The sequence below is a fragment of the Ananas comosus genome, linkage group 19 (assembly GCF_001540865.1).
Source record: "Ananas comosus cultivar F153 linkage group 19, ASM154086v1, whole genome shotgun sequence".
Classification (NCBI taxonomy): domain Eukaryota; kingdom Viridiplantae; phylum Streptophyta; class Magnoliopsida; order Poales; family Bromeliaceae; genus Ananas; species Ananas comosus.
The window spans coordinates 2274147-2293060 of record NC_033639.1 but is presented as its reverse complement, the minus strand read 5'-3'; the positions used below and the strand labels follow the sequence as shown (position 1 = coordinate 2293060).

General features: G+C 33.1%; 1 protein-coding gene across 1 annotated transcript; it reads left to right on the top strand.

Moving 5' to 3' along the window:
* LOC109724988 (heterogeneous nuclear ribonucleoprotein 1) lies at positions 700 to 7706 on the top strand. The gene is made up of 6 exons (XM_020254014.1): positions 700 to 856; positions 945 to 985; positions 3394 to 3557; positions 5900 to 5999; positions 6097 to 6269; positions 6811 to 7706. The coding sequence occupies exons 1-6, from the start codon at positions 816 to 818 to the stop codon at positions 7348 to 7350; spliced, it is 1059 nt and encodes a 352-aa protein (XP_020109603.1). The 5' UTR covers positions 700 to 815; the 3' UTR covers positions 7351 to 7706.

Here is an 18914-nt window from a genome sequence, read left to right as displayed (position 1 = left end):
ATTTAAACACAAATTCGTAATTATTCCCAAGAATAATAAAAATTCTCTCTTTCAAATGCAGTTTAAACATCAGCCAAAGCTTCGTTTGGGATGACGGGGAGATTGCGTTACATGCAGTGAGAAAGCACGATAGGAAAATGCCTATTTATTTCCGTATGTAATATTGTGTTTCGTATATTGCGATAAATAAGTCGGTTACGATATATTTTCTGCTGTTCCACTGGAGAACGCAGAAACATATCTCTATATATTTTTACTCCAACTCCATTTTGGCATCGGGGATTATAGGGAGATTGTGTTATATGGGGTAAGAAAGTACGATGAAAAAATACCCTGTTTATTTCCGTACGTAATATTGTGTTCCACATATTGCGATGAATCCGTTACGATATATTTTTTGCGATCCTACCGGAAAATGGAGAAGCCCTTTTATCCCAACTCTATTTTATCTAATGACGTCATATGGATCTCAGTATCAAACTAAGCCTTCATCGAATAGCATTAGTTTGGCCTCAATACCAAACTAAACCCAAACCATCTTCAGGATGCGGAGACGGGTTTAAGTGTTATCGGATCTATATCCGTTGTGTTTTCACCCTCTAAAATCTAACCGACGCTTCTTGATCGGACGGCTCCTATCGATTTTTCATTAGAGAAACCCACGCGGTGGCTTCATGATCTCAGTAACCTTTAAAAGCAGACCCTCTTTCGTTTCCAACACAACAAAGTTTCTATAATCATATCTCAAACCCTAATCGCCCCTCTTCTCTCTCTGTCTCCGCTCTCGCACGAAACCCTAACCCTAGGTCACGACCATGGCCGCGAAGCTCAAGGAATACGATGGCGCTAGCCCAGCGTAAGATTATTTCCTTTTTCTCCTCGTTCTTGCCTCCTGTTTCGTGGAGTTTGATCATCTTTTTTTCCCGTATTCGATTTGTTAACAGGAAGATTTTCATCGGGGGCCTTGCGAAGGAGACCACCATGGGTAAGTTGCGATGTGTCTTTAATTCATCTTTTGAAAACGTAAATCTGTGTTTTTCTTCTTGAGTTTTTGTGTTTCTTTTAGTGCAGATTTTAGGGTTCGTGAAGTTTGTCGATATCTTATTCATATCTTAATTGTTTGCTTAATCGTTGTGGACATATAGTGGATTGTGACATTTTACGGATCTGGTCAATTGTAATTTTTGTTAACTATTTTAGAAATTCGCGATTGTTTTGGTCCTTTTCACAGATCTCTTTACAGTAACATTAAATTGATGCTTACTTTGTCTATAAGAAATCCGGGTCTCTTCAGACCGATATATTTGAGGTTGTTTATGGTCTTAAGATTATTATCAAGATTGATATATACGGAGCTTGTTTATAATCTTGATTCTTTGTTTTCTTGCTTCTCTTTTATGCTATTGCTTTCCTGTCTTTGTAGAGTAGTTATTTCTGTCTCAATCCTTAGATGGTACTTTAGTGTCATGTGATGGAAAATCTCATGATAGAATTTAGATTAATAAAAAAAAGGTTTTTTGCAGAAACTAATCTATCTAGGGTTCTTTAAAGTTTGCCTTTTCCTTTGACCGATCGAGATAGTCTTAACTGTATTCACTAAGCAGTGTGGACCATTCTAGTTCTATGGAATTTCTTGCTTGTTATGTTATCTTATTATAAACTCTATTTGTAGAGGTAATATTTGAGCGAATGCTTAGCTCATAGTTTATGGTACGCAATTTATTTTATTTTTTTAAGTATTTTATTTTTTTTTGCACATATGTCCTTGTATGTTGTTGAGGTTAAGATAACGAGTTGCTGTGACTGTGATATGTACGGTTAGTTTACATATGCTAGATGTGTAGTCTGATAATCCAGTTGTCATTTAGCAAAATTTTGATTTATTGATTGTTTATCATTTGGAAGAGTTGCTTATTACCTATATTATTTTCTGCATTTCAGTATAGTAGTGAACAATTGTGGCTTCTGATTTTAATATTCCATGCCATTTTCAAATAACTGAAATCACTTAAACTCTTTTGTGTACATAAATTTACTCTTTGCATATTGGTTCTCTTGTAAATAGTAAAATGATTGATGTCAACATTGGCATGTTTTCTTGCAATGGGTGTAACTACTCACTGATTGCTTGTCTAAGTAATTGTTATCGTCAATCAATAGTTATCCTGGAGATATCCAATGCAGTTGACTGTTTAGATGCATCAATAAACTTTTGCTCTTCGTAAGGCTTTAGTGCAATTATATAGTACTCCGTTGAGTGTGTAAAGTAAATAACATGTTACTGTGGCATTATCTCTTCTATGAACTCTAATATATTTAGTTGTATTGTTCGTGAACTGATACAATTAGATCCAGGAATCTTCATATCCTCGTATTAATAAGAAACTTATATCTAAGCTTGTCTAAATTTATAGCCTATTGATCTGACCTGTGAAATGGCAAGTGGAATGTAGATTAATGGTGCTACTACTTAGTACCAAGGGAATCGTAGTCGTCTTTGTTTCACTTATTAGGGTCATAATTTATTCATACATAACATTCTTTTTGAATAGTATATGCAGTGACCATATGGAATGCTCAAATAGCAATAAACTCTTTTAGTTATTATCAGCTTTCATGGTGGTTTTTGTCTCCTCTGTCAACACATAACAGTTTGTTGACATAAGATTCGATTTGTTAATCAACATTTCCAAATTTGAAATGATGCATGGTTGGGATCACATGATCTAATTCAAAAATGTAAACTGTCTTGTAGAGGTCTAGTCACAGCAGATGAGACTTTGAATTGAAGTGTTTGTTAACATATTTATTAGGTGTTAAATTCCTTTCCAGCAAGATTGTCCCCAAAATAGTTTTGACTGCATATGTGTTGTTGTTTTTTTAATAAAATTGAGAGAAAGCCATTTGTAATGGAGGGTGGGGGTGTCACATCCACATCCACACCTGACCTTTACTAAAAGGAACCCTACAAGATCTGCTACCGTAAGGGGAAAAAAAAGAAAGAGAAAATCTTGATATCTATTATACATGAGATGTCAGTAAGTCAAGCATGTCTAATCTAAGCATCATCATATCATTTAATTTAGCATAGGTATATTGACATAGCATTGTTTGCACAAAATTGTACTCGTGGGAAACTTCAAAAGAGTTGTATCAAAATTTATTACTTATTCGTTTTGAGTATTGCATTACTTCTTCCTTCTCCTTTATTTGGCATTTTTGTTTTGCCTGATATCAAAATTTATTGCTTATTCGTTTTGAGTGTTGCATTACTTCTTCCTTCTCCTTTATTTGGCATTTTTGTTTTGCCTCATGTTTTTGGTATCTATTTGCTTCCTCATAAATGAACCAAGTTTGCATTCTAAGAATGTTTTATCTTGCTGCTACTATCAGAGACATTTGAGGAACATTTTGGAAAGTATGGGAAGATCATAGATGCTGTGATAATGAAAGATCGATACACTGGAAAACCGAGAGGTTTCGGTTTTATCACCTATGATGATCCTTCAGTTGTTGACAAAGTCATTGAAGACACCCACGTCATCAATGGGAAACAAGTATGTTTATATTACATTTTCTAGACTATCATGGTAGTGTTCTTTTTTTTTTTACAAGATTTATTGCTGCCATTTAGATCTTTGTTCTTTCAAGAATGGTAGATATTGTACTTTTGTGTAATTCTTCCTCAGTTTCATTTCTACCAAAATATTTGCCACAAATCGTGTAAGACCTTTCAATTCAATTTGTTTTGTGATTCTCTATTTCCTTAAGTAATCCTTATTATTTTTGGTATGACAACATGTAGCCTAGTAGTCCAATTCCCTCACTTATGCCCCGTACATGATGATCATCCAAAACTTTTTTGTTTACTCATCTTTTGAAATGTTTCTCATCTTGTGCTTGTTCAAACATCCTTGTCTCTTTGCTCATTCTTTTCTACTCTTGTGCCTTTTAGCGTTTTCACATAATGCAGAAAAGAAATGAATGGGGAAATTAATACTGTCTGGTATCCATTGAAAATTTGTGGGCATATTTTTTTTTTCTGAAAACTACATTGATTTCAGCTTTCTGTGGACAAAGTACAATGCTGAAGAACCACTTTAAGAATAATTTGACAAATATCTCAATAGATAGCATGTACTCTACAGCATACCAGTATGTGTTGCTACATGTATGCATCTTTAAGCCTGTTATTATCCCATCATGAGTGCTAATTCTTGTGAAAGGCAGAATTAGGGCCCGTTTGGAAACTCTGTAAATTTTTATAGTGTTTTTTTTTACTCTAGAATTCATTTGTTCTAATGCATTATTACTCCAGTATAGAAATACTTCATATCTAGATTGTTTGTTAAATTTTTTGTACAATTTGAAAGGAAAAACACATCTAAAATTAACCATTTTGCTCGATGTTTTCCTACATTAATTTGCAATTTTGACCCCCCAAAAAAACCATACAAAATGGATCTAAAAGTAACCAATTAATACATCTAAAACAGTTTTGACAAAAAAAAAGTTTAAAATTAACTATATAGTAGATAGTAGATTTAACCCTTTTGACAAAGGGAGGGTGGGAGGGAGGGAGGGAGAGATCATACACTCTGTTTCTTTCCAATACTTTGTTTTACAGCAGTCCCAAACAGAGACTTGTTATGGATCTGTTGGTCTGCAATTAAATGTAAAATGGAATGCAAATAAAGCTAGTTTTTAAACATGAAATTTTGACTACATGAAAGAACTTTTGGTTTAATCTTGAATGTAAAATAGAAGGTAAATAAAGCTAGTTTCTAGAAATTAAATTCTGATTACATTCATTAAGGCAAGTATTTGAATATAGAATTATTTTTAGTTCTAAAATATGGAAATGTAATTGTTAGCGGGTCATCAATGACACATGCTAGATAAAGATCACATAGATACTAAGAAAGATCACACAAATCTAAGATAAATTTCCATTAACCAGAACTCTCTTTCTACAATAGATGTCAAGCCTATTTATAAGAAATCAAATCCTAATCAAATTCCATGATTTTAGGGACTTTCCTAAAACAAATAAATCTAATTCTAATTTAAAACTTAAAAATCCATATCCCTATTTTTTAGGAGATAAGATTATTCTACATGAAAGATCCTAAAAATCTAAAAGAAACATATAAAATAAATTAACAAAAATAAAAAATTCCGAAAATTTCAAAAAAAAAATATTTTGAAATCCTAACTAATCTTTGTTTGACTGCATCCGATGAAAAATAAAAAATTAAATAAAAAGGTCAAACTGGTGTTATCTAGGATTTTTGGGCATTAAAATAGTCAAAGGTAGATAAATATTTGACTCAAGGTTTGTTTGGCTTTTGATGTTCTCTCTCTCGCTTGGCCAGACTTCTTGCATAACATTTTAACTTCTAAGATTGTTTGCATCTTCATTGCATTAGTCAAATTCAACCAAGAGGTTGACTATTATGCCCATTAACTAACCTTAAAGCTTTCATGGCAATTCTCTCCAACTTTGAGTGATATGGGAGAGAAATGGCAAAAAATGCTTTGACTTGGATTTGATATTGATTTTTGAAGAGTTGATATCCGTATTACAGTTTTGAAATATTTGTATTCATCTGGAACCATTTAATGTTTGATGTTAACTAATCCTATATTGGGAAAGGGTTTTGATGACAACAATGATGGTGAAAATGGTTATTTGATTGTGTTAGAGTGAATTGAAATAATTTCTACATTCTTCTTAATATCTTTAGCAAGTTGGTTGGTGGCTCAGCTCTTTAGAAGATCAAGTACTTAATTTTAAGTGACTTATTATATTGTTTCAGTTAGGGATTTTTGTTAGTTTTTCTTTTGTGTTCCAACATTTTAACAACTTAACTCGTCTGATGCCTTGGGAAAATTGTAGGTTGAAATTAAAAGGACTATACCGAAAGGTGCTGCTCCGCTAAAAGATTTCAAGACAAAGAAGGTATTTGTTGGTGGGATTCCGACTACTCTGACAGAAGGTATTTATATGCTTTTTTTTCCCCCCATTAGATAGGCAGCCATAGTTATCAAACGAGGTCTTGATTGGTTACTATTTATGGAAATGAATCTGGGCAGATGAATTCAAGAATTTCTTCTCCAAGTTTGGAAAGGTGGTGGATCATGAGATTATACGTGACCATGCAACCAGCCGCTCTCGGGGCTTTGGTTTTATTGTCTTTGACTCCGAAAAAACTGTAGATGAGTTGTTAGCCAAAAAGGGAAATATGATTGATCTAGCTGGTACACAGGTGAGTCTAATTCATTACTTAGTCAAGAGTCTGAAACCCATCTTGTCATACTTGAGTTTTTACAGAATCATCTATAAATCGAGATCCAAGCATTGTACAGTTCATTTTGTGATGTGGTTGGTACCCAGACTTCTTTTAACACTAAACTCTCAGTAATCTTAGGGCCTATTTGGCCCTGCCATAGGATGTTGTGCTGTTATGTGGTTTGTGAATTAAGAAGTGTCGAGTGAAACATGTATCAAAACATCTCTAGCAACTTCTATCTGAAGCTGAAGCAAAAGGTCCAATTTGGATCTTCTGCTTTGGGGCTCAGATTTTTATTTCTGATTCATACCAGAGCAGGAACTCTACACATTATTATTTGCCAAACACTTCACTAGAGGTGGCTACAGCTAAAAGAGAAGCAGAACCTAGTCCAAGCAAGCAATTAGTCATAGTTTACCTCTAGTTTGATTTTACTGCAGGTCTTAAGATATTTAGTTGAGGTTCTTTGGATTGCTAAGTGACAAGATACAGGTTAACGCTCTTGCTTTGCCTGTAGGTGGAGATCAAGAAGGCCGAACCAAAGAAACCCTCTAACCCACCTCCTCATGCTTATGATAGTGAACCTAGGGGTGGCCGCCCTTTTGGCGAGAGTTTTGATGGTTTCGGCGGCTCCTATAGTGGTTATGGAAGTGGCGGCTTCGGGCCGTCATCTTATAGGTCACCAGGAGGTTTGGGTCCTAGGCCTGGCAGTTTTGGTGGTTATGGAGGACTTGCTAGTGAATACGGCAGCAGTTATGGTGGTTATGGTGGTGGCTTAGGTGGTTATCGTGGGGAATCCTCACTTGGTTATTCTAGCCGCCTGGGTTCGTATGGTGGAGGGTTTGGTGGGGGGTATGGTGGCAGCTTAGGTGCAGGCTTAGGTGGATACGGGCGCGAGGCAGGGGGTTATGGTGGTGGTTCTAGCTATGGAGGTAGTTATGATTCTGCTTCAGGTGGCAGCGGTTATGGCTCAGGTGGTGCACTGTACGGTGGTGCTAGGGGAGGAGGCTATGGTGGTGGTAGTGGCGCTGGTCGCTACCACCCATACTCAAGATAGGAAAACTACCTTCCGACTCCTACCAACTTCTAGATAGAAGAAAATCAGGTGCTTAGATTGGATTCAAGGTTACTGGCACTGGGCGAATAGATGTATCTCTATGCAGGTTAGACTTGTGCCTTTTCAGGAAGCGTGAGCTAAGGCTGGTTCGTTTTCTTTAGTTTGCTGTATTTGTAAACTCTCAATTGACTTTGGTAGTTATGTAGAACATTTTAAGTGATGCTATTTGTAGTTTTATTTCCAGGATTTAAACAACCAACAAAATTAAGCTTGATTTGTAGACACTTTTAGTTTGTGCTTCGGTTTGTTGACATAATAGTATTGCTTTCCTAGAAAGCTTCTATTTTTCTTTTCCATTAAGTTTAGATTGACTTGTGTTTTCTCCTACGTTTTGTGTTATTATAGTTTTAACATGTCTAGTGTTATGACTAGTATTGACCTGTGAGTTAATTTTTTTTACTGCTTTGAGTTCGCCTGTCCTATTTTTCCTGAAGCTTACACAAAGTCTCAAGTACGTCTTTTCAATAGAGTTGATTCTGAAGCTGCCTTCTCTTGCTGATTGATTCTCCTTTTAAGGTTTGTAGTGCCAAGGTTTTCTAGTTGTGTGCGCTTGTTTTTGTAATGTTAAGGGTCAAGGGTCAAGGAAGCAGGTCTAAGTTGCAGTTTTTCTCTTACTTGAATGTGGTCTGCTCTAGTCTGCAACATCGCTAGAGAAAGACATTGTCTATTGTTATTTTTGTATGTAACACTATTAAAGTAGATGTTTGCATGTTTGATAATTTCTTCCAGCCACCAAGCAAACAGACAATCTACACAAAACCTATGTTTAATCTTAGTTTTGATTTGTTATTCCAAGCATAATTTCTAGTTTCTAGACTTTTCCTTGCATGCCCTTTTCACTAGGGTTTTTCTGTAATTTATGTCAATTGATGGTCTAATTTCTACAAGTGTATTTCTGTAGTTTCATATACTTTGATGGTCTAACATTATATAAATTGCATATTGTACTACTAAGATATTTTTGTAGTCGCATATTTGATGGTCCAAGTTCTATGATGCTATTCTGTTATTTTGTTTTCTTTGATGGCCTAATATTATAGAGTATGTTTTATAGTCATATTCTAATATACTCTATGATGGGTAATGACTGAAAAAATTGTGGCATGGCGGCGGGCAATGGAAAGCAGCATTTCTGTAATTTTCCAGCTTACCCTATGTAGAAGATAGATTTCGTGGTTTCTGTCCATATTATTCCTCAGTTCTTTAACTAGCATTAGTAGTTGGGGGATTTAACAGTGATTAATCTTTTTTATTTTCTTATTGAAACTGGAACCTCTATTCATTTTACTTTACGAGGTCTGGAAGATAATTGATATTTTCGTAGAATAAGTGCAGAAGTTAATATCAGCATCATGTCTCTAACGGCTAGTTGATGTTTCTATCCTGTTGTTGTTTCTTAACTGCTAAGCTGAATCTCTGCATGTGGGCTTGGGTTACGCATAAGCTTGTTCTCATTCAACCATGAATTTTGCATTTATTACCCAAAATAGCGTTATGAAAATTCGGCAACAATTACTGTTATGCTATGGAGTTACATTTCTCTCCTGCATATCTTTCGAATATGACCACTCCAGTTCATTTAGCATGCAAATTAAGAAATAGAAATTCTCATATTATTCATATGGTCCATCTGGTTCAATTAATAGCTATTGTTTCTGGAGTGTTTGTTTGGGTATCTATCACAACAACTTTCGTTTTACTTTTACCTTAACAATGGGATGTAAGAAGTAACTAAGACCAGAATCCTTGAACTGTTATTCTAAAATGTTGTGGTGTGTTACATTCTAACTTTATTCTGTCTAACTGTACATGTTGGGTGAATAAGCAGGTGTTGTTAAAGGGTGTAAATTGCATTATTGCCCACTGAACTGTTTCAAATTTTCACTTTGCCGCCCAACCTTTAAAAATGGACAACTAACACTTCAAACTTTTGAAAGCGTTTTATTTTGCCTCTATCCATCATCTTCCGTTATTGGAGTCTACGGTGTTGCTGACGGGGGTGCCAAATTGCCAAGTTAATTGCACAATTTGCCTCATGAACCATTTGAAAAGGTTTATTTTGCACCTTAACTTTTAAATACCTTTTAACTTTTGAAAAAACTTAGAGGGGGGCAGCTATGCAATCTAAAGGTTTAGGGGCAAAACAAAATTTTAAAAAAATGTTTAGGAGGCAAACTGTGCATTTAACTTGCTTGGTGCCCACGTTACCATTGCCATCAACTCCAACAATGAAAGATGATGAACATAGGTAAAATGAGTTACTTTTAAAAGTTTGTAAAGGTTGGGGGCAAAGTGAAACTTTCGAAAAAAAAATTCACGAGGCTAGTGATGCAATTTACCTTGCCAGTAATTTTATTGGAAGGTATGGGATTATCAAGGCCTCGTCATGGGGATTGTTCTGTTTTATGTGCTCTTTAGGTTTTATGTGCTCTTTAGGTTCTGTTTGGTGCAAGGAAAATAGTGCTAAAGTGTTTTCAAAAGAATTTTTTTTTTTTTTTTTTTTTTTTTGAGTAAAAGAGAGTTTATTTTGTTTGGTCCATCAGAAAACTTGCTTTGTGCTTCTTTGTTTTAGTAAAAGAAAGTTTAATATATCTTTTGTTTGATTCATTAGAAATTAGGTTTGTCTTTGTTATATTTCACTTCGACACAATATCGTTTGTCAGGAAAGTGCATTTTATTTCACTTCTAGATAGTGGTTTTTAAGGAAACTGAGTTTTGATGTTATCTCTTTTCAGTATTCTTTTCTATAAACAGACTTGATGTTATCTTTGCTAAACGGAAATTCTTTGGTTGGACTGTCATGCTAAATTTGGATCGTTTATCCTTCTCCGTCGTATAAGATTTGAAGTGCATTTGGGACTTGTGTGCGGATGCTTAGAATCAATTCTCTGATATAATGTTCATATAAATTGCGTTGCGAGTCACTGTAGACCCTTGTGATTATTATGTCCTGTTTTAAGATTCATTCGAAAGGAGTGCTTCTGTTGGTTGCTTGTATCAGAATAATAACCTTAAACTGCATTAGTAGGAGAAAACTGACCTTACTATTCACTAATAAATTTTTAGTTATTCAGAGCTTTGAAGGATCCTAGAGATTAGGGGTGGAAACGAGCCAAGCTCGAGCGATCTTACCTCGGCTCAAATTCGGCTTGAAATTAATTTCGAGTCTAAATTTAAGCTCAAGTTTGGATTGAAATTAATTCGAGTCGAGCTCGAGCGAGCCTAATTTCGAGTCGAGCGAGCTTGAGCCCTAAACGAGCCGCTTGAAATTCTTAACATTATACAATCAATAGTTTAATTTGTGTAGAATATTATCTATAATTTGATACAAAAATATGTTTAATAGTTCAAAGTACAAAATAATTATATGAAATATAGTATTATAATATGAAGAAAAATAATTTATGAGTTGAATATCTAATCTTTTCGGCCTCACAAGTCTTCTCTTCCGCTTTCAATCTCCATATTATTCATTTTCATTTATGCGGTCAAAAATAAATAAATTATATTGATAAATATTGGATTAAACTAATCCAATCATATATAACTAAAATTAAAATTTTATATGAATAATAATTTTCTATTTTAAAAATATTCTGTATATTTTTTCAAGCATATAATTAATAGCAAGGTAGACAATGGCGGACATATGCTGTTACTTGGTAACTTGAAGGGCTTTCGGCTTGGCTATTTAGGGTGAGAGACAGAAAAAGAAAAAGAGAGAAACATATTGAAAATTTAGAGCTCTGTGAAAGAAAGAAAGAAAGAAAGGAAAAATGTATAAATTTAGTGAAATTTTGCTCTTTTATTTGTCTATTGGATTTGTTTTTATGGGCCAACAACATTGGTCCAATTTTAACTAAACCGAGATTATTTACTTGGCCTATATATAATTAAAATATATTATATTTATATATTTTTTAATATATAAGTGTAGAACTATCATGCTATCGAAAATATAGAGGATTTGATGTTTTCGAATTTTTAACCTTTTGATTAAGAATTGTATGGTTGGAATGATTGCGGTCCCCCTTAGGATTAAATAATATCCCTAGGATTGAGTGGTCCTTATAAGGTAATATAATAGTATTAATCCAAAGATAAGAAATGATTAAAAGGGTTGATCTAAGAATCAAAAAATCGAAAGCTTGGATCTTCTATACTTTCAATAGCATAGTAGTTCTATTATATATATATATTCGAGCTTTTCGAGCTTTCCGAGCCTAATTCAAACGAGCCGAGTAATGCTCCAGCTCGGCTTGAAATGAATTTCAAACCTTTTTTTTTTTGGTTCAAGTTCGGCTCATTTAATTTCGAGTCGAGCTCGAACGAGCCAAATATCGAGTCGAACGCAAACTGGCTCGCTTATTTGCCAGCCCTACTAGAGATTATTCGTACTTGATCTTAATTATCGGGTATTCAAATGTTTCAGTGCATATCATATCTAATTCAAATTTTTTTTAAAATATCACGGCTAAAATATTATAGAGATAATTGTCTGTATATTCCTCACACGTTTGAAAATATTCAATTTATTCTTTTTTTTTTCTTTCTAAAATACTCTTGATGTGTTCTACCGTTATTGCAAAATACTTTCACAGTTATCTCCTATTAAGTTAACTTCGGTTAAACGTGAATTAAATATATACCACAGTTAAAAAAAATTAAAATATCAATTTTGCCCTTAACTTAAGGGCAAATAAAAAATGCTGGTGACGGTAGAGGGGTATGTTGAAAAAGATCAAAAGTCAAAATACTTTTTGTGCCCATGATTTTAAGGGCAAATAAAAAAATCAGTGATGGTGGAAGGGTATATTCGAAAGGGTAAAATAGTAATTTTACATAAATAACAGAGTTAATTAATAAATTTTAACTCTAGGAATATATTAGAAATAGGTTGGAACGTAGAAAGGGTATTTTCAATATTAGCCTTCTAAGATGGGTAAATTGAAAAGTCGAAAACTTTTTAGGAGTATATAAGCAATTGCCCCAATATTATATTGTAGTTTTGAAACCTTTAGTTTATGTATATACTATATACTGGTTGTGCTTGGTTTTAGATGTACCTACAAATATTCACAATTGAACCAAATCTTACACTTCGTTTAGTTTTTGTGGTTTGGTTCTTTTGCGCTGTAATGTTTAGTTTGAATCAATCCATTTATTTTCATCTGGGCTGTGTTTGGTTCGAGTATAAGTAAGAACTGCTTATTTTATGAATAGGTACAAGTATAGGTATAAGCAGGAATTAAACTAGTTTTGTGTTTGGATGAAAATTGAGTTGTTTCTAGGAATAAGATAAATAGTATTTGAATGGTTAGATTGGAACAAAGAAAATAAGAGTTATAATTTTAAATTAAAATTATTTTAACTAATTAATTAATATCAAAATATTACTTAAAAATAATTTAATAAATTAGTAAATTTATTAGCTATTAATATTGTATAAGATAATAAAAATATATTAATTAATTAATTAATTATAAAAAATAATTTAACTTTTTATTTAGTTAGTAAATTATTTTAGCTAGATAACTAGTAAAAAAAATTAATTAGAATTAACAGAAATATTAATGTTTGACCAATCAATAAATATTATTTTATGAATAAATACATTAAATTATTAATAATTAATAATAAATAATAAATAAATAAATTATTTTATTATTTAAGAAATAAATAATAATTTAAATATATTAAGCGGCAACAAAGAGGGGAATAAATCATTGTTCCCTCTTTGTTTTCAAACACTCCGTTTGATATCCGAGAACAGTAGTTCTCAGATTTCTAGAATAAGTCGGTATAAGGCTGGAATTATTTTTCCACCTTTTACCTGAAACAAGTTTGCTCCCATGTGAGAATAAGGTTAATGAAAGACTAAAAATAATTTTAATTATGGCATTAAATAATTATATGAAAATATTTAATACTCTTGTGAATGGAATGAATGTGATAGTGATATATGCGATGTGGTGATTGCATGTATATGAAAATATTGTGTAGTTGTATTTTGTACTTCTGCGACGCCGTACAAATACAGGAGAGATTCTGTCCGCGTGAACAACGGATTCTCTGTATTTGTGGCGGATTTGACGTCCTCTGTGGTCAGGGTTTTCAAAAAAAAAAAAAAAAATTGGGCACTTCCGCATCGATTTTAAATTGAAAAAGGGACCCCGGGGCGTCACACACACATGTTTCGTTTTGAAAAGAATTTTCTATAAAGGTTTCATCAGATTTGGATTATTTTACACCGTTAAATTCCCAAATGCATCACATTGATCATTAAAATTATCAATTTTGAGGCCTTTTGATCACTAGCCAAATAATGACGAAGAATTATGAAATTTGGTTTTCAAATATTTTTAATAGTGTAGATCAAGTCTAACGGAGCCGATCGTAGATTTGGAAGCCGCATCATTGAAAACAACTTGGTAGCACGGAGGTCTCTGTGCTATCGATAGTATACCAGCCTAGCTCTCTGTATATAGAGTAGGGCTATTATACTCTTATCAGTATTGGGCCATTCGTACTCATAAGTTGTTTTCGATGATGGGGCTTCCGAATCGACGATCCACTCCGTTAAATATGATTTAGAGTATTTGAAACTTGTAAAAAGTAAATTTCGTAATTTTTCGAAATCATAATAAAGTCCATCAAACGGGTATAAAATGAACGGTCAAAATTGAACGATGTCCTAAAAATGGATGATCGGATCCCTCAATTTAAGATCGGAGTTATTGTTCTTATCTAGGTAGCGAATTGAATTTTCTATCAAAAATTCAACCTATTCCAATTCTTTTACACCGTTAAACTAACAAGTAACCCATACCGGTCGTTAAAAGTTATTAATTTTGTGACCTTTTGATCGTAAGGTAAATGATGTTGAAAAATTATAAAATTTGATTTCTAGACGTTTTAAATGCTCTAGATAACGTTTAACTGTGTGGATCGTCGATTAGGAAGCTCTATCATCGAAAACTACTTATGAGTACGAGGGCGATTGTACTTTTTTAAGAGTATAGTAGCCTGACTCTCTCTCTCTCTCTCTCTCTCTCTCTCTCTATATATATATATATATATATATATATATATATATAGAGTTCGGGTACTATACTCTTAAGAGTACGATCGCCTTCGTACTCATAAGTCGTTTTTGATGATAGAGCTTCCGAATCGACGATCCATACCGTTAAATATTTTCTAGAGCATTTAAAACTTTTAGAAATCAAATTTCATAATTTTTCGACATCATTTATCTTACGATCAAAAGCTTACAAAATTGACAAATTTTAACGGCTAGTACGGGATACTTGCTAGTTTAATGCTGTAAAAGAATTGGAATATGTTGAATTTTTGATGGAAAATTTTATTCACTATCTAGATAAAGATCAATAACCTCCCGTCTTAAATTGAAGGGTCCGATCATCCATTTTTAGGACTCCGTTTATTTTATGCCTGCTTGATGGATTTTATTATGATTTCGAAAAAATACAAAATTTATTCTCTAGAAGTTTCAAATACTTTAGATCATATTTAACGAAGTGGATCGTCGATTTGGAAGCTCCATAATCGAAAACAACTTATAAGTACGAAGGGTCCAATACTCATAAGAGTATAGTAGCCCTACTATATATATATTGTAACGACTCAGCCCACTAGCAATAATAATTCGTTGGGCCCAAAATGCTTAAGCCAGTTATTATTATCAATGTCTAAGTCTCTTATATACACAATCACATCCCCATTCCTATCCGATGTAGGATTATTGGGGTGTGACAGACTCCCCCTGTTAAGGCCCTGACGTCCTCGTCAGTCCAATCACACACACAGCCCAAGATCATTTGGCGATGTGAGGCTTGTCTCGCTAGCCTTGTCATCCAGATCCCGGCTCAGCCGAGACTCGTCATATATTTCTAGCTGGTGAACCGGTTCTGATAGCAAATATAACGATTCGACCGGCTAGCAATAATAACTCGTTGGGGCCTAACACCGGTCCAAAATACTTAAGCCCACTTATTATTACTATTGTCTAAGCCTCTTATATACCCAATCACATCTCCATTCCTATCCGATGTGGAATTATTGGGATATATATATATATATATATATATATATATATATATATATATATATATATATATCACCAACAACTTGGTACTTTTANCAGCTTTCATAGTATAGGAGATATAGAGATTATCGTATCATCGAGATGAGTATATATATATATATAGATACATATATATATAGACATCGTGCCTCGCGAGGCACGATGGCTATCATATCGGATCGATATATATATATATCGATCCGATATGATAGCCATCGTGCCTCGCGAGGCACGATGGCTATCATATCGGATCGATATATATATATATCGATCCGATATGATAGCCATCGTGCCTCGCGAGGCACGATGGCTATCATATCGGATCGATATATATATATATCGATCCGATATGATAGCCATCGTGCCTCGCGAGGCACGATGGCTATCATATCGGATCGATATATATATATATATATATATCAGGCCGACCCTATGATAGCTATCATGCTCTGTAAACCACGATAGTTCAAAAGACGGCAATCTACATGAAGAAAATAGTAAAAATTGGTAAGCTAATATGATAAGTTGATTGGTGGGTGAGTTGGGATCTCTCGGATGTAGTAGGGTTGGTGTGTAAAAAATTAGGTTCCCATCTTTTGAATTATCGTGGTTCAGTAACCACGATAATTATCATAAGGTCGGATCAATATATATATATATAACCACGATAATTATCATAAGGTCGGATCAATATATATTTTTGACCTTTAGATCAGCCCCTTTAATTATTTCTAATATTTGGATTAATATTATTACCTTGTGGGAACCATAGTTAGTTAATTCGGATTCGGCAAAAATTCGGTGTGGATATAATACGCATAAAATTCGTTTATTAATTTTTAAATTCGTTGAAAAATTCGGCTTAAAAAACGGATTTGGTATAAAATATAAAATATAAGATATAAAATATAAGATAATTTATATTTAAAAATAAAAATTATAAGTTTTTTATTCATATTTTTAATAATTCGGTAATAATTCGCAAATAATTCGGCCGGCCCAAAAATTCGCGAATAATTCTCTTTCTTTGGAAAAATTCGTAAACGGTCTCCGTTTAATTCGGATTTTCAATAATTCGCGACTAATTCATGAATAATTCACGAATTTACTAACTAGGGTGGAAACTACTCAACCCTAGTCTACTAATAGTACCAAGTTATTGGTGCAGGTGCTACTAAGTCATGATCTAGAGTGCCATAATTTGGTATACCAATTCATTTTACCTACTTGATAATAACTTATTTTATTTTTTAAAAAGAGATTTGTGTCAAATATAATATTATTTTCTAGACTTTTGATCATACTTTTTATTAATATTTTTTGTTTTCGTCCAAACAATTTTTTATTAGGGTCTACTTGGATGCAAGAACATCTTGTGCATAATAAAATAAGCCATTTTTTGAATAAAATATGCTATTCTATTAATTTATGATTGTCAAAATCTTTCGAATATCCAAAAATAAATTTCTTTCTCGCAATAAATAAACTCGCAATTTTCAATCCCCAACCCACCAATGAAGACTAAACAGTTACGTGAATAATAAAAGGATAAAAAAGAAAATAAAAAGAAAAGAAAAGGAGAGTCCAAATATGAGACTGTTTACTAGTAGATGACTAACAAATTTTTTTTGAGAGAAAGATACCATGCTATCTGCTTCGTTTATTTCATTTAGAAATAAATTTAGCTAAAAATATGAATCAACTAGGATTTGAACTTGGGTCTCGAGTATCAACCATCAAGCTCTTTATCACTTGCACTAGAAACGGTCGATGCAGAAGACTAACAATTATTAATGGAGATGGTATGTAGAAATGAGAGAGAATTTTTGTTCACCTGAAGGAAATAGAAAAAAAAAAAAGGAAAAAGTATGGTGAACCCCTTGAACTTTAGGATATTTTGAAATCACTGACTTAAATTTGTAGATGACACCCTCACCTATATAACGAGTTCTGAAATGACACCCCAACCTTAACCTTTTTGATTAAAGACTTTCTCAACTTTCAAAAATTGGCCTAATTATGCTATACTGCACCTTGCTTTAGTTTTTTATTTTTTGAAAAAAATTTCTACACCTTTTTTTTTCTCTTCAAAAACACAATTAAACTATTTTTTTAAAAATATTATATTATAAGCAATAAACATATAACTTCTAATAAAATCTAGTAGTTTTATTTAAATATGCTGATTAAAGGTGGAAAACATATAACTTGATCGAATCTTTCAATTAATCTCTCCCTTCTAGGTTTTCTTTTCTATCATTTAACCAATATTTTTTAATAGAATTATTAGCTTTTATATAAATAAAAAAATTGTTGGAAGTTGTATAAAAATTGAAGATAAAATAATAATTTAGTTATGCTCTTTATCTAAGGAAAAAAAAAAAGGGGTACAAGATAGTAAATAAAAACAAGTCTAAGGTACATTGGGGTGTATTAAGCCTTTGAAAATTATTCTAATTGCTTTGAATAAAAAATTGTTAAAATGTAGAGTATTTATTGGCTAAATTATTAATTATTTTAATTTTATTTATTGGAAGGTAATAAAATTAGAAAATTTAATAAAATTATGGCAAAATTTATAAAATATTTAACAATTTTGTTATATATGTAAGCATCACTTAATTATGCAAGATTGAAAGCTCAGAAGATCTCAATTAAAAAATGTTCTATAGTTGGGAGCCCTTCATAAATTTTTGGGAAAACTTCAAACCCCCCTGTGGTTTCGCACTTTCTCACTTTAGTACCCTGTGGTTTAAGTGTATCAATTTGCCCCCCCTATGGTTTTATTTTTATCTTTTCGGCAGCTTTTTTCTTAATATATTGTTAAATTATATACAAAAAACTTCAGATACTCATATAGATTTATCAAATATTTACTTTAGTATCCTTTAATTTTAACTTTGTCATTGATTTAAGGAAAAAAAAATAAAATTGATAATAGAAAGAGAAAAACGAAATTACATGGGGGCAAATTGATACACTTTAAATTACAGAGTACTAAAGTAAGAAAGTGCGAAACTACGGGAGGGTTTTTAAAGTTTTCTCTAAATTTTTACTAAAAATATAAATAATAATAAAAAAGAAAGAAATAGGCTCACCAACCAACCAACCAACCAACTCCCGGGCCCACAGGAAATCGAGACTCTCGCCGGTCAAAATAGGCTCACCTACCCCCTCCTCGCCCCCGCGCTGCTTTAAGATTCGTGCACGATCAAAGCCAGTCTCGTTCACCCATTCACTGCTCGCCACGTGGAGAAAATACGTATATCTTTCGTAGTCCCGGTGTACCGGTCCACTCATAATCCACGCAACGCCCGAGGAATTAGGCGCGGGGGGTTGGTGGGAGCGAGCAAAATCTCGGACTATTTCACTCTCCCGAATTTTACTAATACCCCAT